This window comes from Rhododendron vialii, chromosome 10a (assembly GCF_030253575.1).
Source record: "Rhododendron vialii isolate Sample 1 chromosome 10a, ASM3025357v1".
NCBI classification, from domain to species: domain Eukaryota; kingdom Viridiplantae; phylum Streptophyta; class Magnoliopsida; order Ericales; family Ericaceae; genus Rhododendron; species Rhododendron vialii.
In genome coordinates, this window is record NC_080566.1 from 18598492 (window position 1) to 18624544 (window position 26053).

Sequence of the window (26053 nt, forward strand, 5' to 3'; positions counted from 1 at the left end):
ACAGAATTTTTTCAAGTGGAAGACAGTCGCATCGATGAGCATAATCGCCATTGTATGAACGGGAGCGATACTTTTGGAGACACAATTTGAATTTTAGTGTTAACTATGTTTTCCTATTCTGGAGTTCGATTGAAGAGTTTTTGAGTTTAATTGCTTTTTGTATTACTTTTCATGGTGCTTCTTGTGTATGACACTATGTATATGTTTGATTTGGAGGAATAATAGACAGAAAATGATGGTTTAATTGTTGGAGTCATTCTTGTTCCATCACTGTAGTTTTCATTTCTGGTTTTTGTTTGCTTTGGTATGTCATTTGGAAGTTTGACATGTGGCTCAATTTGGATTATCCTCACACTTCTCTGGCCAAAGTCTCCAAAGTCTCAAGTGTTCATTATCAAACTCTTGTGTGTCTTTGGCCAAAAGGGTACAAAACTATGCCTAAATGCTCCCACAAACTACAAGGAAAGCATAGCCCAAGGTCTACCCTTACACGGCACGGATACAGACACGCTCAAAATCAAAGCAAAAACACAAAACATTACCATTTTCAACCAAATTCCTCAACTTTCATTATAGTTGACTTCAACAAAAAGTTTTTGAGAGTTAGAAGCATCAAATTGGACTGCACATTAGAGATTACAAGGATGTACAAACAAGGAACACTTCTACATATATAACAAGGAACACTACAAGGATGTACAAACATGCTCTAAAAGATTAGTGAGCTCTGGATGTACAAACATGCTCTAACACTTCTCTCTCATTATGTGCCCAAAACTAATTTGGACCCAACACGGATATAGACAAATCAAGCTTATAACTCATCTTCCTTCTATACATCAAAACCCCCAAATACCATCAACTAGAACCGAAGTAGAGCTTTCCAACTCAACACCTACTGTAACAACCCGTAATTTTGATCATTAATAATATCATTTAAAAAGTATTATTCGTAATAATAAAATTCTTTTCCTTAAAAGATACATACAAATATAATTATCTTATCTTATTTTTATTTTTTTTTCAATTTGCATGCATGAATGCATGCACACTCCTTCCGTCTCTCCCTCTCCTACTCAGTCTCTACTTTCCCCCTGATCATATATTCGTCCTTATCTCGTCCATCTCAAAGTCCAAAAGATAGAATTTTTATTAATACAATCTTATCACCCTCTTCAAAATTTTCCTATAAATACCCCATCACTTCGACCCTAGGGCACACCACGATACTCCCCAGACCCCACCAGTCCAAAAGAGAGAGAAAATTCGGAGAAAACCAAGCTCCAATCAATGGAGTTTTAGAGAGAGAAAGTGAGAAAGAGAAAAGTGGATTTTGTACCAAGATCAAACCGAAATCCAATTCGATCGTTCCAAACTCTTCCCACAACTCCTAGCATCACCAAACATCGTCCAATTCGGTCCCAAAGTTTCCCCGTCATCAAACCCGAAGTTGTCTTCTCCAAAATTCCAAGTTTCGATTTGAACCAATTCGATCCTATTCAAGGTATTATACTCTTATCCAACCCTTCTCTAAGTATATTTAAGTGTTTATAAGCTTAACCATATGCCTCAAATGGACCCATGCATCAAAACTATCGCGAAACAACAACAAAATCGATTCTGCTCTCAACCTTGCGGCAACAACCTTCGAACCGCAAGGTCCAGTCTTTTTCTGTCAGACCGCAAGGTTTGACTCGGTCAGACCTTGCAGCTCGGCCTCCCACCGCGAACTTGGACCGGTTTCATTAAAAATGGTTCGAAAAAACTTTGCGACCTTCCAAACCTCATTTTTGTCACCCGAACTATTTTTCCTAGACTTTTCACACCTCAAAGATTATACCTTGTTAGTATCATATTTTATTTATTTATTTATCTATTTATTAATTATTTATTCGTTATCTTTCAAGATTTTACAAACGAAAAATCTTTACGACCTTCCGAAGAACGTTTTCCCACCCAAACTATTTTTCCTAGACTCCTCGTATCTCAAAGATGATATCTTGTTAATTTCATATTTTTTCTTTACTTAATTTACTATTTATTGTTATTTTTACAATGATTTCAATTAAAATTACCTTACAACCTTATAAACCTTATTATTAATGCCCGAGTAATTTTATTTAGACTCCTTACCTTCCGAAGATGAAACATTATTAACCTTGACCTATTTTATTTATTAAATAATTTATTATCCATTTATTTTACTTTCGACAACTTTTGTTAATATCTTTATTTAAAATAATCCCGCGACCCTCCGAACCCAACTTTTGACACTCAACTGGTTGCATAGGACCTTTAGGACTCTTATTAAGGTCATGTTAATTATTCTAACATTTTTTTACCTAATTAATGTATTTAATTAGTTTTTAATCAAACTCATTACGTAGAAATAATTAATAAGAGCCTATATATATATATATATATATATATATATATATATAGAGTTCTTTTCAGGTGCGGATGCCTTACGGTCCGGACCTCGCATTTTCCGATTGAATTTCGATGATCCAAGCCGCTCAAAGTGATCAAAACGTGATTTTAAGGGTACCCGTGTGAAATCAGCAAAAAAAAAGATCGGGAATGGCTTGATCCGAACAGTTTTTTATTGAACGGTTCAGTAAAAAACTGCTCGGATCAAGCCTTTCCTGATCATTTTTTTTGTTGATTTCTCACGGGCACCCTTAAAATCACGTTCTGAACACATTGAGCGGCTCAAATCATTGCAAATCGATCGAGAAAGGGAAAATCCAGACCATAAGAAAATCCGGGCGAGTGGACCTGAAAATTAGTGTGTGTATATATATATATATATATATATATTTATTTATTTATATATTTATTTATATATTTAATTTCCTTTAAAAGTTCTTACTTATTATCATCTTGGCCATACGAGATTAAGGGCAATGACCCATTCATAAAAAGTTGCGTGACTGCATTACTTACTAATTGTTTTGTTTATTATTTGATTAATTGTATGTTGCACTACTACTTGATTTGAATGCTAGATTGGACCCTAGAGACATGGGGTGGTATGCGAAATAGAATTCACTTAGACGGTGCTAGGTAATGGATAAATTGAGAAGTTTTTTCTTTTTAGAGATTGCCTGCAGGCGGGATTTTAAGATGTGATGAGATTTATGATGAGATTGAAATTGGCGGGAGTCCAGTGACGAATTGATAGACTGGCGAGAGTCCAGTGATGATTGTGAAATGGTGTATAAGATAAGCGAACCCTAGTTGTGATTCAGGCATGATAAGCTTTCCCTTTATTGTAGTTATTGGGGTGCACACTCGATATATAACTTAGGTGTATCTGCGATAGCAAAGGGAAGTGATCTCATGGGACCGAGCATGGCTAGCGGTTGGGGAGGAAAGATCTCGTGGATGAGATCTTAGATTTCACATTAGAATAAAGAATAGTAATAAATTGGTGTTTGTAAATCTATGTTCTACTTTTCGCATCTTTATTATCCTATTACTTGCTAGCTGTAAAGTAAGAGGGGTAGTTGGGTTGGATTATACTACGGGGTGAACTCTATCACTCAGGTACGGATTGTCTGGCATCCGTGCCAAATTTTGCAGAAAATCAAGAAGAGACACAGAACCCCGAAGGCAAGCAGTTTTATGCAGAGGAGAATCCAGAGATGGGAGCCGAGCCAGAAGATGTTTGGGATCCGTATCAAACCTAGGAGTCGGCTCTGTACTCTGTCTATCACAAAGGCTATTTGTAGTATTTCCACAGTGGTTTGTAATAAATGAATCTATATGTTGAACTATCTGTTTTGGATTTTGAACTTTAATTTAATAAATTTTTCAGCAATTAATATTTAATGCCTCCAATTTTATTTCCGAAAATTGGGGCGTTACAACTTTGTATCAGAGCCTTAGGTTCGGCCTTGGGTAGTTTGGATAGATCACATCAGATTGAGTATTTCACTACAAGTTTAAAATGACACTAATTGAAATATACCGAGACCTAACGATAAATATATTTTTCCTTGTTTTATAGATGGGCCCCACGTTTGCAGACCAACAAGCCGATGAATGGAGCAGATTGCAAGACTTCTTGGAAAACACCGTAGGATCCAACTTCTCTTTCCGAGACCCTTACGTACCAACTGAGTTCCCTATTATGTACGGCCAATATCAGCAGCAGAGGGCGAATTCGCCAAACCAGAGGGAGGAATACACGGCTCAGTATCCAAGCCCATGGAGAAGGGCTAATCTCGAGAAGGAAATCTATGACATTCTAGAAAGCATACCAGGCTTTGGCATCAGGAGCGACCCCTATTACTCACATTATAGGGATATGGATAACCAACCCCCGATTCCTACCCCAGACCGGAACCATAACCCTCCCAATACTCAGGAAGAGGATGAGGAAGACCCAGAAAAGCCTCTATTTCCAGGATCATACCACGATTACCGTTTGGGCCCCTGGCAGCCAGAGCAGGAGGAGCCAATAGTACCAAAGGAAGAACAGAACCAGGATGAAGAGATGGGCAATGCTGAGCCGGAATTGGAAGAAGATGCAGAAAATAGAAGTGACAGTGACGATGGATTTTTGGTTGAACCGGAGATGGATGATTATGACTGGCTCTTACCCATAGATGCACCAAGAGACATGGATGCCGAGCTGTAGTGGTGGCTAACAAGCCAACGGCTCGAAATGCAAGAACCTCCACATTCTCCAGCCCCCGTACCAATAGAAGAATCCGACAGTGAGTGTGAAGTCATAGACGCCAACCCTCCACCTCGTCCTAAGATGGCTCGACCCGCAGGAATTCCATGGGTAGGACACCATTCCGAATATGATCCAAACACTTGGGTCTATATACAGCTGGAACCGCTATACCTTTGCCCATTTAATATCATGGCACAATCAGTTTACCTAGGGCTAGTAAAGATCCAAGCCCCATGCTATAATGGATGCTTTCTCATCGTTGTACCCCAAGGATTTCGGGAACACTACACCGACCGCATCCATTATTCACGAGTCGCAAGGTCTTGTCCCGAGCAGGAACATCGTATCATTACAGAGAATGCCGACTTCACCGATCACATCACCTAGACAGAGATACCCATCCGCCTAGAACCTTATAACAACCCAAACCCCAACGAAGGACAACAGGAACCACTATGGCGAGTAACATGGTGTTGCTATAGGCTCACAGAGGACACCGTTGAAAAGCAGAGTCTTCTAGAAGAGCATTTTCCAGTGCTTTTCGATTGATCGATTCCTTTAGCATCTACTAGTCATTTCACACACAACACATTTTCTTTTTCTTCTTTCTAGGAAAACAATTGTGGTAGTGGGAATTATCTTGACTTTTAGTAGCTAGACATCTGAGTAGTATGTTTTGACATGAATGATGTGTTTGATTCGTTTTGTTAATGAAAGAAAAAAAAAATTCTTATGATGTTCTGCTTCCATGTATAAATTCTTATGATGTTCTGCTTCCATGTATATAATAAATATACAAATATATATGTTCTTATAATAAACCCCCTCTCACTAAATTATAACATAACAATATCTAGATGGAGGAAACAAGAGACAACCAGAATAACGAGCAAAACAATGGACAAAATGGAGCCCCTCAACTCAACGGCCAAATTGGGACTACCGAGCTAGTCCAACTCATGCAAGCATTCATTGCCGCTGCGACTGCAAATAACCAGACTCAGCGTGGAGCCCCACACACACCTCGAGGGCCAATGACCAGGAGTCAGGCACTGAATGAATTCTGCAAGCGTCGCCCGCCCTACTTTCAAGGAGAACCTAACCCCACAGCTGCGGAAGCTTGGCTAGAAGAAATCAAGAAAATTCTTGAAACCCTAGACATTCAAGAAGCCATCAATTGAATTGCTCTAGCTACCTATCAGATGCAAGGTGAAGCTCAGCATTGGTGGAACCTGATGAAGAACACCCATGATATGGCAACAATGACTTGGGAAAGGTTCGAGGAAATTTTCCTTGACAAGTACTTTCCAACACCTGTCAAACAAGCACTGGCCTTGGAATTCATGAACCTCGAGCAGGGCACAATGACCGTGATCCAGTACACAGCATGATTTGAAGAACTGTCTCGCTATGGCACAACAATCATACCTACTGATGACGACAAGGCAAGAAAATTTGAGGGGGGACTCAATGAGACACGTCGAGCAGTGGTGGCACAGACACTTCCCACCTACTCACAAGTGGTGCATTGCGCACTTAAGATGGAGAGAGAAAACTTGGATGTCAAGACAAGGCGTGAGCAGAAGAAGGCAATACCTGCAGTTGGAGGACCTATCCGTACCAACCGTAACAACAGGGGTACCCCAACCTCTCAACCTTACCACCAAAACTACCCTCGCCCGCAACCGTCACAATCCAACCCAGCTTGGAGAAACCCCAATCCAGGGTTCAATCGAAACCCTAACCCTAATCTGAACCAGATCCAAGCATCGAACTGAGGCCCAAACCCTAATCTTGGACCAAACCGCAACCTCCTTCCCCAGAATCAAAACCTAGACCACCGCTGTTATTACTGCCTAGAGGAGGGACATATCAGGAGGAATTGTCCTAGGTTGAACGGCGCTGAAAACTATGGAGGACCGCCACAAAATCAGGTCAGGACTGCAGGATTTGGAAATCAGAACCAGAATCAAGCTAGGCCGGTTTGGAATGGTAACCAACCCGGAGGATAGAACCAGCCTCGTGGTGGGTGGAACCAACCGCCAACTCGCCCTTTTTCAGAACAGAGGATCAAATGGGCCAATCCAACCTAATGCTAGAAGGGTGTTTGCACTGCAAGGAATGGAAGAGGCGATGGACCCTGCAGTAATCCAAGGTACCCTCACTCTTTATACTATATGCGTTCAAGCACTATTTGATTCTGGAGCTTCGCACTCATTCATATCTGCCGCATGTGTATCTACACTTGGATTAGAAACTGAACCTCTAAAGACAACTATGCATGTGACCTCACCATTAGGGGGTAAGATTTCGATAGTACTAATTTGTAAAGGGTGCGAACTAGAAGTATCGAACTTGCGGTTAACATGCGACTTACGAGTAATCGAAATGACGGACTTTGACGTCATACTCGGGATGGCCTGGTTGACTGCGCACCGAGCTGTCGTAGACTGCCATCGAAAGATGGTGACAGCCTATTCACCAGATGGAACGAGTTTCAAGTTTAAGGGGGATAGACAAGACCCTTCTGCACCCCACGCACACAAAACGAAGTGGCATAGGAAGCTCGCTGGATGGTTAGTAAGTCTCAAATTGGAGGAAACGGACCGAATGGAGTTGGGCCTCCCTCACGTCGTTTGCGAGTACGAGGACGTATTTCCAGAGGAATTACCAGGATTACCACCGCCAAGGGAATTGGATTTCACCATCGAGCTACAACCCGGCACGGCCCCAATCTCGATGGCTCCGTATCGAATGGCTCCAGCAGAACTACGGGAGTTGAAGACACAGCTACAGGAACTTTTAGAAAAGGGTTTTATCCGACCTAGTACCTCACCATGGGGAGCTCCTGCGTTATTCGTCAAAAAGAAAGAAGGAACGCTCCGACTTTGTATCGACTACCGCCAACTCAACAAAGTCACCATCAAGAACCGATATCCTCTACAGAGAATAGACGACTTGTTCGACCAACTGAGAGGGTCAACTTGTTTCTCGAAGATCGATCTAAGATCTGGATATCACCAATTGCGAATTCGGGATTGTGACATATTTAAGATGGCGTTCCGCACGCGTTACGGACAATACGAGTTCATAGTCATGCCGTTCGGTCTAACCAATGCTCCTGTTGTTTTCATGTGCCTGATGAACCAAATTTTCATGTCGTACTTGGACAAATTTGTGGTAGTGTTCATCGATGACATCCTTGTATACTCTCCAACGGAGAAAGAACACGAAGACCACTTGAGAATTGTCCTCCAAGTACTTCGAGACAACCATTTGTATGCAAAGGCCAGCAAGTGCGAATTCTGGATGAAAGAAGTTAAATTCCTAAGACACGTGGTATCAGAGAAAGGAATCTCAGTCGACGACAGCAAAGTAGAAGCAGTCATGGACTGGAAAAGACCTTCTACGGTGTTCGAGATTAGAAGCTCCTTGGGATTAGCCGGTTACTACAGAAGATTCATTCAGAATTTCTCCATCTTGGGAAAACCATTGAAGCGACTGACCCAAAAAGGGGTTAAGTTTGAATGGAACGAAGCATGTGAGAGATCCTTCCAAGAACTTAAGAAGAGGTTGACTAGCGCTCCTATATTGATCATACCCGAACGAGACGCAGGGTATACCGTGTACTGCGACGCATCCAAAGATGGATTGGGAGCTGTACTCATGCAAAATGGAAAAGTCGTTGCTTACGGATCCCGACAGTTGAGGCCGCATGAAAGGAATTATCCGACTCACGATTTGGAACTGGCAGCAGTGGTATTCGCCCTAAAGTCTTGGCGACATTATCTATACGGAGAGCAGTTCGAGGTATTCACGAACCACAAAAGTTTGAAATACTTGTTTACCCAGAAAGAGCTAAACATGAGGCAAAAGAGATGGGTGGAATACTTGAAGGATTTCAACTTTACGATGTCCTATCATCCTGGAAAGGCAAACGTAGTCGCTGATGCGCTGAGTCGCAAGAACCAAGGACAAATGGCTAGTTTAGCTATAAGAGAATGGAAGATGATGGAGGACCTTAACAGATTCAAACTGCAACCAACCGCAGAAGGCACCGACGCGTGTCTCTTAGCCGTAGTCGCAACCCCAACCTTACACCGAGAAATTCTTTTAGGCCAAACCTTTGAACAAGAATGTGATTTCATCAGACATCAACTCTCAATTGGAAAAGCAGCAGCCGGGTGGATAATCCACACTGATAAAAGTCTTCGCTTCCAAGGAAGAATTTTTGTACTAGACATCGGTACCCTCCGGGAAGTAGTACTTAAGGAATTCCACCATTCCAATTTCGCCGTCCACCCAGGGAGCACCAAGATGTACCAAGACCTCCGCCGACAGTACTGGTGGGCTGGAATCAAGAAGGACGTGGCCAAATACGTTTCAACATGCCTCACCTGCCAACAAGTAAAAGCGGAACATCAGAAGACCGGTGGAACCCTGCAACCCTTGCCTATACCCGAATGGAAGTGGGAACATATCGCCATTGATTTATGATAGGACTACCTAGGTCTCCGCAATCAAACACCGCCATTTGGGTGATAATCGATCGTTTAACCAAATCCGCCCACTTTTTACCCATGAAGATGACAGACTCAATGGACTCTCTCAGCAGACTCTACAACCGAGAAATCGTGCGATTACACGGTGTACCCATATCCATTGTGAGTGATCGAGATTCACGATTCATGTCGACCTTTTGGGATAGCCTACAGAAAGCATTGGGAACCGACCTTCATCTCAGCACCGCATTTCACCTATAGACGGACGGACAATCTGAAAGAACAATCTAAATCTTAGAAGACATGCTCCGTGCTTGTGCTTTGGACTTTAAGGGAAGTTGGGAATGGCACCTACCCCTAGTCGAGTTCGCCTATAACAACAGCTATCAATCCACCATAGACATGGCACCATACGAAGCTTTGTATGGGCGACCTTGTCGATCGCCAGTTTGTTGGGCTGAATTTGGAGAAGCAAACTTACTAGGACCAGAGTTAGTCCGAGACAACATAAAAGATCAAAACCATTCACCAACGGCTCCTGGCCTCACAGAGTCGACAGAAGAGCTATGCCGACAAAAAGACCAGACCATTGACCTTTCAGGTTGGAGAACATGTGTTCTTAAAGATCAGACCACGAAAAGGAGTTATCCGATTTGGAAAGAAAGGAAAACTGTCACCACGATACATTGGCCCTTCTCAGATCCTCGAGAAAATTGGAGAAGTGGCGTACAGCCTGGCACTACCGCCACAACTAGACCGAGTTCACAACGTGTTCCACGTGTCAATGCTCCGAAAGTACATAACACATCCTTCCCACAACATCAATTGGGAAAACATCAAACTCAACGAGGACGTCACTCTCGAGGAACAGCTAGTGGAGATCCAAGACTATAGTGAGAAGTGCATTCGAGGCAAAACCATTCAACTCGTCCGAATCCTTTGGCGACATCGAGGAATTAAAGAATCAACCTGGGAACGAGCGGATACTATGTGCGCCAACTATCCGAATCTGTTTCCTCCTAAAGGTACACTCTAATTTCGAGGGTGAAATTTTGTTAAGGGGGATAGGTTGTAACAACCGTAATTTTTATCATTAATAAAATCATTTAAAAAGTATTATTCGTAATAATAAAATTCTTTTCCTTAATAGATATATACAAATATAATTATCTTATCTTATTTATCTTATTTTTATTTTTCTTCAATTTGCATGCATGCACACTCCTTCTGTCTCTCTCTCTCTCCTACTCAGTCTTTACTTTCTCCCTGATCATATATTCGTCCTTATCTCGTCCATCTCAAAGCCCAAGAGATAAAATTTTCATTAATACAATCTTATCACCCTCTTCAAAATTCTTCTATAAATACCCCATCACTTCGACCCTAGGGCACGATACTCCCCACACCCCACCAGTCCAAAAGAGAGAGAAAAATCGGAGAAAACCAAGCTCCAATCCATGAAGTTTTAGAGAGAGAAAAGTGGGTTTTGTACCAAGACCCAACCAAAATCCAATTCGATCGTTCCAAACTCTTCCTACAACTCCTAGCATCACCAAACATCGTCCAATTCGGTCCCAAAGGTTCCCCGTCATCAAACCCGAAGTTGTATTCTCCAAAATTCCAAGTTTCGATTTGAACCAATTCGATCTGATTCAAGATATTATACTCCTATCCAACCCTTCTCTAAGTATATTTAAGTATTTATAAGCTTAACCCTATGCCCCAAATGGACCCATGCATCAAAACCATCGCGAAACAACAAAAAAATCGATTCTGCTCTCAACCTTGCGACCGCAACCTTCGGACCGCAAGGTCCAGTTTTTTTCTGTCGAACCGCAAGGTTTGACTCGGTCAGACCTTGCGGCTCAGCCTCCCACCGCGAACTTGGACCGGTTTCATTAAAAATGGTTCGAAACAACTTTGCGACCTTCCAAACCTCATTTTTGTCACCCGAACTATTTTTCCTAGACTTTTCACACCTCAAAGATCATACCTTGTTAATATCATATTTTATTTATCTATTTATAAATTATTTATTTGTTATCTTTCAAGATTTTACAAACGAAAAATCTTTACGACCTTCTGAAGAACATTTTGCCACCCAAACTATTTTTCCTAGACTCCTCGCATCTCGAAGATGATATCTTGTTAATTTCATATTTTTTCTTTACTTAATTTACTATTTGTTGTTATTTTTACAGTGTTTCCAATTAAAATTACCTTACGACCTTATAAACCTTATTATTAATGCCCGAGTAATTTTATTTAGACTCCTTACCTTCCGAAGATGAAACATTATTAACCTAGAACTATTTTATTTGTTAAATAATTTATTATCCATTTATTTTACTTTCGACAACTTTTGTTAATATCTTTATTTAAAATAATCCCGCAACCCTCCGAACCCAACTTTTGACACTCAACTGGTTGCATAGGACTTTTGGGACTCTTATTAAGGTCATGCTAATTATTCTAATATTTTTTTATGTAATTAATGTATTTAATTAGTTTTTAATCAAACTCATTACTTAGAAATAATTAATGAGAGATTTTTTTAATTTCTTTTAAAAGTTCTTACTTATTATCATCTTGGCCATACGAGATTAAGGGCAACGGCCCATTCATAAAAAGTTGCGTGACTGCATTACTTACTAATTGTTTTGTTTATTATTTGATTAATTGTATGTTGCACTACTACTTGATTTGAATGCTAGATTGGACTCTAGAGACATGGGGTGATATGCGAAATAGAATTCACTTAGACAGTCCTAGGTAATGGATAAATTGAGAAGTTTTTTCTTTTTAGAGATTGCCTACAGGTGGGATTTTAAGATGTGATGAGATTTATGATGAGATTGAAACTGGCGGGAGTCCATTGACGAATTGATAGACTGGCGGGAGTACAATGATGATTGTGAAGTGGTGTATAAGATAAGCGAACCCTAGTTGTGATTCAGGCATGATAAGCTTTCTCTTTGTTATAGTTGTTGGGGTGCACACTCGGTATATAACTTAGGTGTATCTACGACGGCAAAGGGAAGTGATCTCATGGGACCAAGCATGGCTAGCGGTTGGGGAGGAAAGATCTCATGGATGAGATCTTAGATTTCACATTAGAATAATAAATAGTAATAAATTGGTGTTTGTAAATCTCTGTTCTACTTTTTGCATCTTTATTATCCTATTACTTGCTAGCTATAAAGTAAGAGGTGTAGTTGAGTTGGATTATACTACGGGGTGAACTCTATCACTCAGGTACGGATTGCCTGGCATACGTGCCAGATTTTGCAGAAAATCAAGAAGAGACACAGAACCCCGAAGGCGAGCAGTTTTATGCAGAGGAGAATCCAGAGATGGGAACCGAGCCAGAAGATGTTTGGGATCCGTATCAAACCTAGGAGTCGGCTCTGTACTCTGTCTATCACAAAGACTATTTGTAGTATTTCCACAGTGGTTTGTAATAAATGAATCTATATGTTGAACTATCTGTTTTGGATTTTGAATTTGAATTTAATAAAATTTTCAGCAATTAATATTTAATGCCTCCGATTTTATTTTCGAAAATTGGGGCGTTACACCTACAAATAAGCTAAGTTTGTGAGCTTTCCAACTCCAGCACCTGCAAATAAGATCAGAAAAAGAACCAACACATTTAATTAGTATCAGCAAAAGAACCAGCACCAAGCATAGAAATGGAAAAGAACCGAAATTCACTTTTCAGCTTTGGGCTGGTCACTCATGTTTGTTTCAAGGTATAATCACTCCCACCCAAAATGCCACTATATGCTAGATGCAATTCTCTACCATATTGGTAACAAAACACAAAGAGTTCAGCTCTAAACAACAACTATATGTATGGTTACAGTTGAGATATATCACTTAACCCTCAATTCTACTGCATCATATTGTTTATTCAAAGTTTCCACATTGAATTTATAGTACACTATCCATCAAAGAACCAACTATAACCCTTACTACAAGGCTGGAAAGTTGAGGGGTAAAAACATCTTTAGGCCATTCATTTTAAAAGGTACAGCAAATAACTTCACAAAAATAGAGGAACAATTTGAGGGAAATTACTTGAAAGGCATGAACATCAGAATCATGAGATTTGCCTTATGCCAAAATCAACAAAATTCCATAGATGGTCTAATTACAGCAGAACAAGGATCATAATGAAACAAGGAGTTTTCTACCAAAATTTGCTAGACCTGAGGGCAATACCATTTCATTAAAGCAAAAACAGAGACAAACGACAGATTGAATTGTCTATAAAGTACATCCACACGATGCTATAGCTAAAGGTTTCGACAAAACACCTAAGATCAATGGCAGCTTACCAAACACAAATATAGAACTTCTGTTCATGAATAACACAAATAAGTAACATGGATTAATTTTTTTTCCCTTTCAAATCTGTACGAGGGTAAACGGAATCGCGTAGTTAGTTGGAAGCGTAGTTAGTTGGCCAAATGTAATGGCTTTGTCTCTTGTTAGACAAAAGTTTTTGTCAAACAAACTGTATTCTGTATGCATGGATTTGGCATCCTATGAGTGTCGGCCAAGTCTATGAAGAAACTAAATTGGCCAACACTTGGCCAATTTATGGAAGGCCTCAATCTTATAAGAATTTTTATGCCAAAATCTTCTGAACCCTAATAACTTGAACTCAAACCCTAATAAACACAGAAATACAGAGAGAAATCAAAGTTCGTATGTTTTGAAATTTCGGGTTTCACACAAAAATCGAGCCGTAATAAACCCTAACCCTAACTCCTGTAAGATGACCTTTGCCGAGATTTGTGCATAATGGAAAATGCTAAGACAGTCCTTGGATGGTTAAGATTCAAAAATGTTAACTTCAAAAAAATGTTTTCAGAGCCTTGGATGTTTTCAGAAATCGCATCCTCACAATTTCTGATATTACGAAATCAGAAATTGGAAAAGAAGTCAGAACTTGGATATTACGAAATAGGGTTCTACATATTCTGGAAGCTTCTTCAAATGTCACAAACCCTAACCGCAATAAACCCTAACCCTAACTTCTGTAAGATTGAACAAGAGAGAGAAAACAAAAATCTGTACTTTCCCCAATTTTTTGATAGAAATGAACCCTAAATCGAACAGGAACAAATCGAGAGAGAGAGAGAGAGAGAGAGAGAGAGAGAGAGACCTTCAGCCGTTCGTTCGTCTTCGTTCTGCTCCGTTCGTCTGCGTTCTTCTTTTCTTCTCTCGTTCGCATTTTTTCTCTCTCTCTCTCTGGTCTGCGTGTAAGGCATGGAATGAAAAGAGAAGGGGGGAAGTGTGAGTGTGAGGGGATAAAGTGTAATTACTCGCGAGTTTTTTGCCTTCTCTAATCCTGGCCGTTGGATTAAATTCAACGGCTCACAAACGCGTCCCGCACCAAACCAATTTCCGAAATCCCTCAAGGGATCCGGATTGTGTATATCAATACACTTGTAATAAAAAAGATCCTAGATTGGTAAGCCATGGCATAGTGTGAATTTACATTAATGCCCTTTGAGCTTTTCCTTTGTGTTTGGTCCTGCTGGTGTTTGTGTACGGGTAGGTTTGGTATCTTACATTATTGTTGCAAATGCTCGATCGTGAGAGAAGCAATAGATTCATCGTCGGTCGTCCATTTTTCACGCTCAAAATTGGTACTCTATTTGCTGATTTTGCCAAATTTTTTTACGCTCGTATTCTTGCAAACGCTCGATCGTGAGAGAAGCGACAGAGACGTGGTCGGTCGTCCGATTTTCACGCTTGAAATTGGTACTCTCTTTGCTGATTTCACTGAATTCTTGTACTTGGTGCGCTTGACGCCGTCTTTGAACGAGAGGCAGGCTTCATTTTTGGTACTTTGGTTCCGTAATTCAGTGAATTTCTGTACCTGCTGAGCCGATTTATTTTTCCGAACTCATAATGACGACACTGTTGCTCCGGCGGTCCACGTCTTTAAAGGAGGTGGGAGATCAGTTATTGGTTCACTGCATTTCGGCCATGCTACAATCAGAGAGGAGACTTGAGAAGAGGTAAATTATTGATTTATTTCCAGTTTTGATTCATTCGATGATTTAGGGAAAAGAACTTTCCAGACCATCTTTTTTACAAATTTTACGTTTGTAAGAGTTTCGATTTTGATCCGATTCCATGATTTAGGGAAAACAGATTTCCAGACCATATTTGCTGCAGATGTTACGTTTGTGAGTACAGAGCGATATAGTTTAGCTTGTTTGAACTACTTGTGATCTTGGTTACGTGTGGCATTTTACGCCGTTTGGTGGTCTTTAGAGCCTTTGTGTAGGTGTGTTAGGTATTTTGCTATCATACTAACAATCTATCAGTCATCTTTGATCTAATTCTTGGAATTGCCTATAAAGGTTTCTTGCCTTTAGTACATATGGTTGTGAGCTTTCAAGATGCTTTGGCATCTACTTGCCCTCACTTTGTCGAAGTTTTGCGGGTGCGCCGCTTTAGGCTTGGAACAGAACCTATAGCAGTGTACTATCTGAGGAGTTCAAATGACACAGTTGTAAGGATTGGAGAGTCAAAGTCACGAAGCACACATAACTTACAATATACCGCTGATGTGCCTTTCATAAAGAAATATTCAGGTTTGTTTGAGCTTGGTGAGTAGTTTGAGTGGGAAAAAGCTGGAGACTTTGAAGACTGGTTGACTTCAATTGTCAATGCAAAGCCAAGGTTCATTCAACCTTTTTACTGCTCGGCCAATGCTTTACCTGTTCTTCCTACTTCCCCTCATGGTATTGGTAATTATGAACTTTCGCTGAAAACATATTTCACATTACAGTGGTGATTGTAGGTACTTACAATAAACAACTAAAATTTCTTGAACCTCATTCTCTTGCAGATCACCACTGCTGTAGGTTTGTGGATGTTGGCCCACCTTAAATTTGAAGAAGGATTTATTCTTCAAGTATTTTCCTATCATACTAACACCATATTACTCATCTTCCATGTAATTCTTGGAATTGCCCATAAAGGTTTCGTGTGTTTAGTATGGCTGTAAGCTTCTAAGATGTTTTGGCATCTACTTGCCAGTACTTTGTCGAAGTTTTGCTGGTGCTCCGCAGTAGGATTAGAACTGAACCTGGAGCAGCGTACTACCTGAGGAGTTCAAATGACACAGTTGTAAAGGTTGGAGAGTCAGTGTCACGAAGTACACATAACTTACAATACACTGCCGAAGTGCTTTTCATAAAGAAATATTCAGTTCTATTTGAGCTTGGTGAGCAGTTTGAGTGGGAAAAAGCTGCAGACTTTGAAGACTGGCTGGATTCAATTGTCAATGCCCAGGCCAAAGTCCATTCCGCCCTTCTACTGTTCTACAAATGCTTTAGATGTCCTTCCTACTCTCCCTCATCGTATTGGTAATTAAGAACTTTTAATGAAAACATGTTCCACATTACAATACCAATTGTAATTACTGAGAATAAAAAAATAAATTTGGTTCAAACTCATTCTTTTGCAGACCAGCACTGTTGTTGGTTTGTGGATGTTGTCCAAATCAGAGAGAATATGACAGTGGCAAGGACTTGGAATCTTGGATGCCGTGAGGTTTGTTTATTTGATTTTGAAAGCTTGAATTTGTCTATAGAGTTCCATTGCTTTAGGTTTTGCTTGTTGGAATGTGTTACTGTTGATGATATTTCATTCCTTTATGTTCAAGCTTTCGAATTGCCTAATGGATTGGTTGTGATTGGATCATGGCTTTTTTAGGGATATGCCAAGAAAATAAATTAGCTTATTCACTTCATTGTCTTCGCACTCTTCTCCTTGCTTTTTTCCTTTTCCACCATAAATCCCACCATGAGCTGAAGCCTTTGAGCTTAGTGCCTTAGTTATTGAAGTAGCATCATATGGTCGTCGGAGGCCAACTTGAAGTTCATGTGTACGACCAAGTCCACAATTTATGACCAAACTCAGAATGTTAAGTTGATTTTGTGGTACCCGTATTGACAATTCGTACAAGCCGATCAAAGAAATGAGAATTAGCACTAACTTCATGCACTGCCAGACTGAACAAAAAGGAACGAAATAATGAATTCCATTGAAGCATTCCAATTGACTCATTTGCAAAGTGAACTGTCTGACTAAGGGGGAACGATCACTCACATTTTTGTGTGGAAATTTCTAATGTGATTTCTTGCATAGGCTGTGGCAGAGTGGGCCAAGAGTTGCGGTATAAAGCAATTTTTATTAATAAGCAATGCTGGAATCTATAAGGCAACTGAGGAGCCTCCTCATGTTGAAGGGTTATGTAGCATGTTTATACCCAATAAAATAAATGAAAGAAAGATTCGGCCAACTTATCTCTGCTTTCCTCATGACAAGATGTTGTTAAAGCTGATGTTGGTCATGTTGGAGTAGAGAAGTACATTTCAGATATCTTTAGCAGTTGGGTCCGCAGTACATGATTGGGTCTGGCAATAACAAAGATTGCGAGGAGTGGTTCTTTGATCATAAGTGCATGTTCTTGAACTTAATCTACTTCATTCTAAGGAGTTGACTCATCTTGAATATTACTCGAATTGCTGTTAGATGATTTTGGAACCCTTTGCTATACTCCTGTTTGTTGCTCAACAATCTGATTCATTTGAACTCTTGATATCCGTGGCTGTAAAAATGTTTTCGGTAGTTGTGGATAAGTTTCATTTGTGTCCTTTTCTAATAAGAACAAGAGTTTTATTTAACTGGAGTAGAAATTACGAAAAGATAGAAGGTGGATTATGTTCTTCTTGCATAAATTTATTCCTTAGATTCAATGCTTGAGTTCCCACCCCCCTACCCCGGCATGTAAATCCTAACTCCGTCCCTGGTCTTCGTTACTTTTGATTTTAAATGATATATTGCTACATTTCATCTACAAGTGTGAGTTCTATTCTACTACTTCTCGATCGTTGCTCCTTGATATGCTCTTGGCAAAAATAATGGGGTTGGGTTCCTTTAAACTTACATTCAATCGTGAGCGTGACTGGCTTCTCTCCTTCCCTGTACTAAACAAGGGGACCGGATTCCAGAAGGGACACCATTTCAAGGAGGCTAATTTCAAATTCTTGATCTCATGCGTGATTTCTTTTCTAATACTTTTGAGGATTTGGTGTAATCTGTGCAGTATAAACCTTTGGTAGGGGAATGCGAATGGTGTATTAAATTGAATCCCGTCAATATTCAGCGTTTGTGTTAAATGGTCTGTTGTTTTGGAACTTAGTTTTATAAGTTTCTTTTTCTGTTTCTTGGCGTGGTGTTGCTTTTTTTGTCGCCTCTCCTATTGTAAACTATCTATAGAATATTATCTATAGAATGTCGTGCAATGTCTATTTATTTACTCGCATGTGTATATGAGAGTCTTATAGCCACTTGCCAATAGGTTTAATGTTTCTCTAGGAATGTTGTCTTCGAGACCTAAGATATGTTGATCATATCTAAAAAATCCAGTCACTGAATGTTTGCACAAAGTCTTCAACATTGAAAGCGTTTCTCTAATTGATTATATTACTGTTCAAATAGGATTGTGGATCACAATTGAATGCAGAAGATTGCAAGTGTCTCCTGGTGAAATTGTTGTTTTGCCACAAGGATTTTGCTTCGTGGTTAACCTGTTGGATGTGGCCCATCACGTGGTTATGTTGCAGAGATTTTTGGCACCCATTTTCAACTTCCTGATCTCGAGCCAATAGATACATAATGTAATTGCAATTGATGATAGTAAGTTTCTACGTAATATAATGCTGAAAGCATGTACCATAGTAACTAAGTGTTTTTTCTCCTTCAGAGTCTGATTTGTTTCTATATCTCTATAATATGTAGGGGCTAATGGTCTTGTTGCTCCATGAAATTTCCTTATTCGCACTGCCTGGTTTGAAGAGAGCTCTTGTCCAGGATATACTATTGTACAGAAGTTTGGTGGCAAACTTTTTATTTCGAAACAGGATTTCTCCCCCTTAAACGTGGTTGCCTGCATGGTAATTATGCCCCATTCAAGGTGGGTATATTTTTGGATATAAGATCCTCAATTCTGCGTTTAGTGTGTCGATCTTTAAGATAAAGGGTTTCTTTTTTCTGCACATGTTTTCATTTTGGTAACAAAAGTTTTGTTCTAATGATGAAAATAAGACAAAAAGCCAGCTCTTTTGTTAGTTTTCTATTTTTTTGGTGTGTGCGCGTGCACAAATTTTTTGGACCTTTTCAAAATTAGTTTAATATTTTTAAATTGTCTGGTTCCCCGTATGAATAGGAAAAGTAACTTTTTTTTTTTAATCCAAAACCTTAAAAAGATTCACTAAGGCTCATAACAGAGAATTTAAGATAGGTGTTGTCCATGCACCTTTTTTCCTAACTGTGTAGGTAACTTAGTGATTCTTGTGAAATCATTGTTTGCAGTATGATCTAAGCAAGTTCTGCCCATATAATAATGTTCTGGTTGATCACAGTGATCCATCACTTAATACAGGTGAGGAGGAATCTATTTGGCTGTGGTTTCTTGACCCTTTTACGTTGTTATATTGTTGTTTGTTTAAACCAGTTTGTGTGATGGAATGCAGTTCTGCCCACACCAACAGATAAACCTGGCGTGGCATTGCTTGATTTCTTCATCTTCCTTCCACGGTCGTTGGTTGCTGAACATACTTTCCGACCTCCATATTACCATCGGAATTTGCATGAGCGAATTCATGGGTCTGATTTATGGAGGATATGAGGTAAACCTTTTAGACTAATGAACTTTTTATCCTTTGGTTTATATTGATGATTTGCACTACTCTTATCTGTTTTCCTCCCTAACTGACGAAGTAGTTACTGTGTGTGTTATATATGAAATTGGTGGGTGCATTCGGGTAGGGGGAGTAACAGAAAGCAAACCCTTATGCTGGCAGTAGGTAGAGTGGTATCTCCTGCCACCAACAAATGGAGTGGTGTGCTGTTCGAATTGTGGTTAATGCACACCTGGAGTAGCGATGGTTGTGTAATAAAATCGGCATACTTATTTTCTTCATGCTACTGATTATGAGATTGATGGAATGCATGTATCTTAAAGTTCCCGTATATCGCTAGAAGGAAATAATGGATTTTGGAACAATACACGTTACTTTCATGTGTCAGGTGAGCAAAGAGAGATTTTCCCTTTCTGTGACCCAACATGAGCTTCCTCATTTTAAAGTGAATAACATAATCTATTTAGCCTATTTCTTCCAATGTTAGGCATTAGCTTTGCCATTGGCCCAACTCTAAACATTAAATTCAGAGTAAGAACTCAATATTCTTATTTTTAGGCAAAAGCCGATGGGTTTCTCCTAGGTGGTGCAAGCCTTCATAGCTGCATGACTCCCCACGATCCTGATACGTACGAAGACCTATGAGGTAGGCTAGTTTTTTGGAATACATGAAATCCTTCTCTCGTTTATCCCATTAATCGATTGCTTTTCGGTCTCACCACTACTTCACAGTATAGGATTTAAAGCATAGTTCTCGCAGGCAACAATTGCTTGTGGAAATGAAGCAGGACCACAGAGAACAGCTGATACCATGGCTTTCATGTTTGAATCGTGTCTCATACTGCGAGTCTGCCCATAGGCTCTCGAGTCGCCCTTAATGGATGATGATTATTACCAGTGCTGGATTGGACTGAAGTCCCATTTCACTCGCGAAGCAACAAACGGTCAACTAAGTGACGTATGGAATGGTCATGATGAAAGTGGAACCAAAGGGCATCGTGAATGATTTGGCTTCAGATGTTAAAATCCAGGCACATAATAGCTTCCCTATAAATCTATAACTGATTTTTGCTTCAATAGCATCTTGCTATTTCTCTTAGGATTTAGTGTAACTACATAAGAGTACCAAAGTTGTAAAATACATAAGGTGTGCCAAAACAATGAATCCCTTGGATTGGAAGATCTAAAATTGATTTATTTTTCAATAACCTTTTGCTATTTTTCTGTTATCATCACTACCGTAACCAAAAACACTTTCCAATACCAATTCAACATATGAGCACACGGAAACGTGCGAAGCACGGGCATTATATATATATATATATATGGATGAGCTCGCGAGCCAATTCAGGCGAGCTCAGCCTTTTTTTTATCATCCCAGCCTAATTTCGGCTTTTTTTATCATCCAAGCCTAATTTTTAAGCTCGAGTTTGTTTGTTTAGGTTACTAACCGAGTTGAGTTGAGTATCGAGCTGTTTGCGAGCGGTTTTGTTTGTTTACAGTCCTACCAGTGGTTAATTTCATAGTGCACTATGTCTTTATTCACTAAGGCTCCATTTGTTTTAATGTAAAATGTTTTTTAGTAAAATATTTTACTTATTTTTCGCTGTTTGCATGGTTGGGCAAAAACAGTGTAAAATATTTTTCAAAGTAAAACATTTTACCCTATATGACTGAAAATGTTTCCCTTTCAAATTACCCGTAAGTCATTTTACGCCGACCTTCTCTTTCACTTTGTTCACCCCTACGCTTCTTGAAATTAAACTCTGAAGAGGTTATTAACCTTGAATGAAGTGTATCGGAGGAGATCATTGACTATCTTTCCCTTCTTTCCTTATTCTTTTTTATCATATTTTCCCTGTTATGTTTTGTTATAGTAAATTTATTTGTGTACCAAACACTAAAAAAATACTTTACACAAAAATTATTTTTTCCAAAATTATTTTACAAAAAAAATATGTAAAATATTTTTACGTGGAGCCTAAGTCAAACAAAGTGAATATAAATGTAGTTTGTAGTGTTAAGGAGTGGTCAAAACATGGGAACTAGAGGTCTCACCTCATTAAATTAAACTTCTACGAAACTACCTACAATTTTCGAACTTAAAAATAACGTACTTTTTTTTATCGGCAAAATTTTTTTTTTTATTAATCTCAATAACAAAGTTACAAAGATCAAAGGGAAACACGAAGAAGGCATCACAACCAACGGCCTACATTCCAACAAGGTTGACACCTAGACCGAGGACAATTATATGCCACCCGCTATCAAAGGGAGGGGGAGGTTGGCAAGAAATAATCCTAATACAATTCAAACAAATTCAAACAAAAACACCAGATCGAAGCAAAATGAGCTAATACAGATCTGAGAAAATTGGGCTGATCCAATTCTTTCTCTGAACATACCACTGAAGTAGAAATATGCAATATCCCCAAAACTGATGAAACAATGTTGCATCTTAGAAACCATTATGCTGCAGATCATAGAGCACTTCAGAAGCATAGCCCGTTATCACTCAAAACAGAACTTATATATCATGGTCTGATGCACTTATTTCGCAAACAAGACTTGTTGGCTTCTTTGGCATATGTAGAATGATTGACAAATAGCTCCAACAAGTACCAAAATCTTTCACTAACTGAGCACAATCTGGACTCCTATTGCTATTCTTCCACCTTCATGAATCAGCATGTCCTTTGGAACAACAATAAAAGGAATAGAAATATATGGTCATGGTTTTAAACAATATCAAAGGAACAAATCTCCCTATCTTTTACTGTAAAAACCAGAGCAAAGACCATAGTCACAGTTGATCTTCAAAGGCCTTCAAGGTATTGTTTATACCCGTTTTTGGCACCAAATCTCGAACTAGCGCTAAAGGGCCATTTAATTAGATACTAATTAAATTGGGCCGAGATTTATAAGTTTCTTGGGCTAAAAATTAATGGGCCGCATTAATTTTGTGATTTGGAGCAAGACCCAATTAATTGAAGATTAAATGGAGCAAGATGCACCGAATGATTTGCCAAGTGAAGTGCCGAGATGCCCTAAATATATATATACATGTACGTGTATGTATAGACCATTTTTCTCCACAAAAGAAAATGGTTAGTTTTCATTTTGCTGGTGGGCACAAAAATAAAAGACACATGGCAGTCAATGGAGAAACAATTAGCCCATGATCTCCATGATCTTTATTTTCTTCATGTGCAAAGAAGACTGAGGTGGAGTAATTTCCCATAACTGCCACTTTGGAGGGAAAATTGGAGGCTTATAGGCCACATGTCAAGCTAGCACAAAAGGAGGAAGTGGGGAGTTATTTGCCATGTCACCCATGATCTTTCAACTGCTGAAAACTGCCCATGATCTTGCATGCATGAAAGAAGGAACATCATGGGACACATGTCGGCCTGTGGAGCAAAGCAGAATTCAGATTCAAGCCTGAATCAGCTTAATGTTGTGCCTATAAATACAAGTTCAACAACAACAACAACATAACCCATCTAGTCCCCAATCATTGGGGGTATGGGCGGGGGATAATTGGAGACAGACCTAACCTTTGGCAATATATGCACAAAATGGCTGCTCTCAGAATACCACTAAAACAGTAGCCCCCCTAAACCTCCAAAAACCGAGGAGCTACAAGGACGTTTTGTTGTAAAACCATGCCCCCAAATCAAAGTCAAATGGCATCAGAGAGGGCAAGCCTAGAGACCCAAATCAATTTATGTGCACATTACCATGCTATAAATACAAGTTCACAAGATGAAAAACGGGTCCAACACCAATCAAAGCTCCACGCTTACAAATACTTTCCTACTTTCAGCAAAATAGTCTATCGAGTACCTCATGCTCAAACCCCATTTAAATTCACTTCATCAAGTAGTTTGGATTTTTACTTTTCTTGTAATCAAACTTTATTATCCCGGAGTAATAAAATTCACGCTTTTATGTCCCATTTCCTATACGACTAGGAAATTTGAAGTTCACAACTGTGTGGCAAACCACGATCCTCATTGTGATCTTTAACCTTTGGGTCACACACAATCGCTCTTACATTAGAAGTCAAGATTCACGGGAATCCTCATCAAAAATTAGGCGCTATAAGTCTTGGCACGCCCGCACTCAACGCATTCACGCCTTTGCCAAAAACCAGAGTTTTCAGGTATACAAAGCCTAGAAAGCGCTTGATGTTTTTTCAGAGTTCTTGGACCAGCAAAGTCTTTTACACTAGAGCTGCAGATTAGGCAGTAAAAATAACGTACTTAACGAAATAATTTTTTGGATTTCGATAAGATCTTTTGAGCTGTGCAAAAAAATTAAAAAATTATTTTGGTAAGTACATTATTTTTAAGTTCAAAAATTGCACGTAATTTTGTAAGGGGCTAACTTTATCGGACGGATGGAGGAATAATTTTGTTCTTGTGGGATAATTTATATGAGATGGTTCCACATAGTTATAGTTTGTTGGATGGACAAACTTCGAACACTCGCTAGCTAGTGTAGGGTCCACTTGCTACGGTTCACTAGCAAAAATAAATAAAAAATTGATAGGCAATGAGAAAATTTTCTTAAAAGCACGAACAGGTTACATCGAGAAGGGTTGAAGACGTATCGTATCACACTTAGAATAATCCCAAACAAGTTGGCATCTCTGGCTAACGAGATCAGATGCTAAACAGCAACCAACAAAAGGAGAATAAGAAAAGCATACAATAAGACATTGGAAGGCACCGAAAATACCACCACTTAATATGAAGACTTCGCCTCTGAACTCTGATACCTGCTAGACACCACTTGAAACCTTTGATGGAATACTCCTTCAAATCATATTTCTCTTTGATCCAAAAATCCACCCCTTGTCTTCACGATATCCACAACCTCTTCTTCCTTCGAAATTTTGTTGTTGAAAATGGGGTCAGTACGTGCTTTCCAAGTTGACGAAATTGTTGCATAAAAGCATACTTCCCAAGATCTTTCACGCTTCTTAATTTTTGAAAACTGATGGCGGTCAAATAATTACCTATTCTGGTTGCTTTTGTTATAGTGATGCAGGTCATCTGTTTATGGTGATAGTTCACCATACTAGACCAAGAAGAATTTGCTTTCTTATTGTTTCGCTAACGGTATCAATAATCATGTGTCACAAACTAATGTCTTTAATCTGGAATTTCAATTTTGCATGCAGCATCATAACCATCCTACCAATCTTAATGAAAAAGAAGAAGAAGAAGAAGGAAACACACGAATCCTCGCATTAGTAAACCTTTTACTACTGATGTGGAGAGGCCCCTCAATTCCATCCATGATTTACTTGTCAATCCAGCAAGGATGAAGTTGTGCTACTATTTGCTTGATTAAGCAGGTTATTTTTTAATGTGAGTCTGATCAATGAAAGAGAAGCCTAACAACAATGCTGTTGACATTGAGATATTGAAGCTATAGGTAGGTTCCAAAAGTGTGGATGTTTTTTTCGTTAATAGGTGGGGAGGATTAGGCACATCATATCATTCTGGTTTAATGTGAGTTTGATCAATGAAAAAGAAGTCTATTCACTGTTATTTGCACTCGTCACATAGTCTGATAGTTTCGATGAATCAACAAAGATGACAAATGAAGGAAATGCTGATTTTGTGCCATCCCTCGTTGCCTTATCCCAAAAATAAAGAGATTTAATTTATTTTCCATTTTGTACACTGCATTGCTAGTCTTGCATTAGGGCTGCTGATCGGGTGGTTGTGCTGGGCTAGGGGTTTGCTCAGCCCCAGAAGAAATGCAAGTGAAGGAGTATTCATTTGCAGAGTACTCCAAAGAGGGATCGGCTGCAATATTCTTGTGTCTCGTATCCTAAAGAAGCTATTCATCCTTTTTTCGTTCTCAGATATTAGATGCCTGATTTCTTAAACCCTACAGGTTTGAGGAGTCCTGTTTGGCTATTGTACAGCATTGAAGTAGATGAGAAATTGGCTTTATGACATTCAACGTTGGTATGGTGAGATAAAAGGGAACAGGCCAGTTAGTATCAGCATGTAACAAGAGGGTTGGAATGAATCGTTCGGGAAGTCTTTGAATAAATTAAGCTGCTTCAGCTATGGTCTAAAACACTTGTTCTTATTTTCATTGTTCTA

The 26053-nt window shown here is 39.3% G+C and overlaps 1 protein-coding gene, 1 non-coding gene and 1 pseudogene across 2 annotated transcripts; 2 read left to right on the plus strand and 1 right to left on the minus strand.

Moving 5' to 3' along the window:
• The first annotated feature begins 9492 nt into the window (after positions 1 to 9492).
• LOC131302978 (uncharacterized) lies at positions 9493 to 15440 on the plus strand. The gene is made up of 3 exons (XM_058329771.1): positions 9493 to 9680; positions 9820 to 10214; positions 15352 to 15440. The coding sequence occupies exons 1-3, from the start codon at positions 9493 to 9495 to the stop codon at positions 15438 to 15440; spliced, it is 672 nt and encodes a 223-aa protein (XP_058185754.1).
• A 513-nt stretch (positions 15441 to 15953) lies between these two features.
• LOC131302979 (uncharacterized) lies at positions 15954 to 21098 on the plus strand (annotated as a pseudogene).
• Positions 21099 to 23573: 2475 nt separating this feature from the next.
• LOC131305837 (small nucleolar RNA snoR100) lies at positions 23574 to 23681 on the minus strand. The gene has a single exon (XR_009193394.1). It is a non-coding gene; the product is annotated as a small nucleolar RNA snoR100 (small nucleolar RNA).
• Positions 23682 to 26053: the final 2372 nt, after the last annotated feature.

Coding starts and splice junctions, on each gene's coding strand:
- LOC131302978 (XM_058329771.1), top strand. CDS start 9,493: ATGCTCCGTGCTTGTGCTTTGGACTTTAAGGGAAGTTGGGAATGGCAC. Junction 9,681..9,819: donor GCAAACTTACTAGGACCAGA/GTTAGTCCGAGA, acceptor CTTAAAGATCAG/ACCACGAAAAGGAGTTATCC. Junction 10,215..15,351: donor GAATCTGTTTCCTCCTAAAG/GTACACTCTAAT, acceptor TCCATGATTTAG/GGAAAACAGATTTCCAGACC.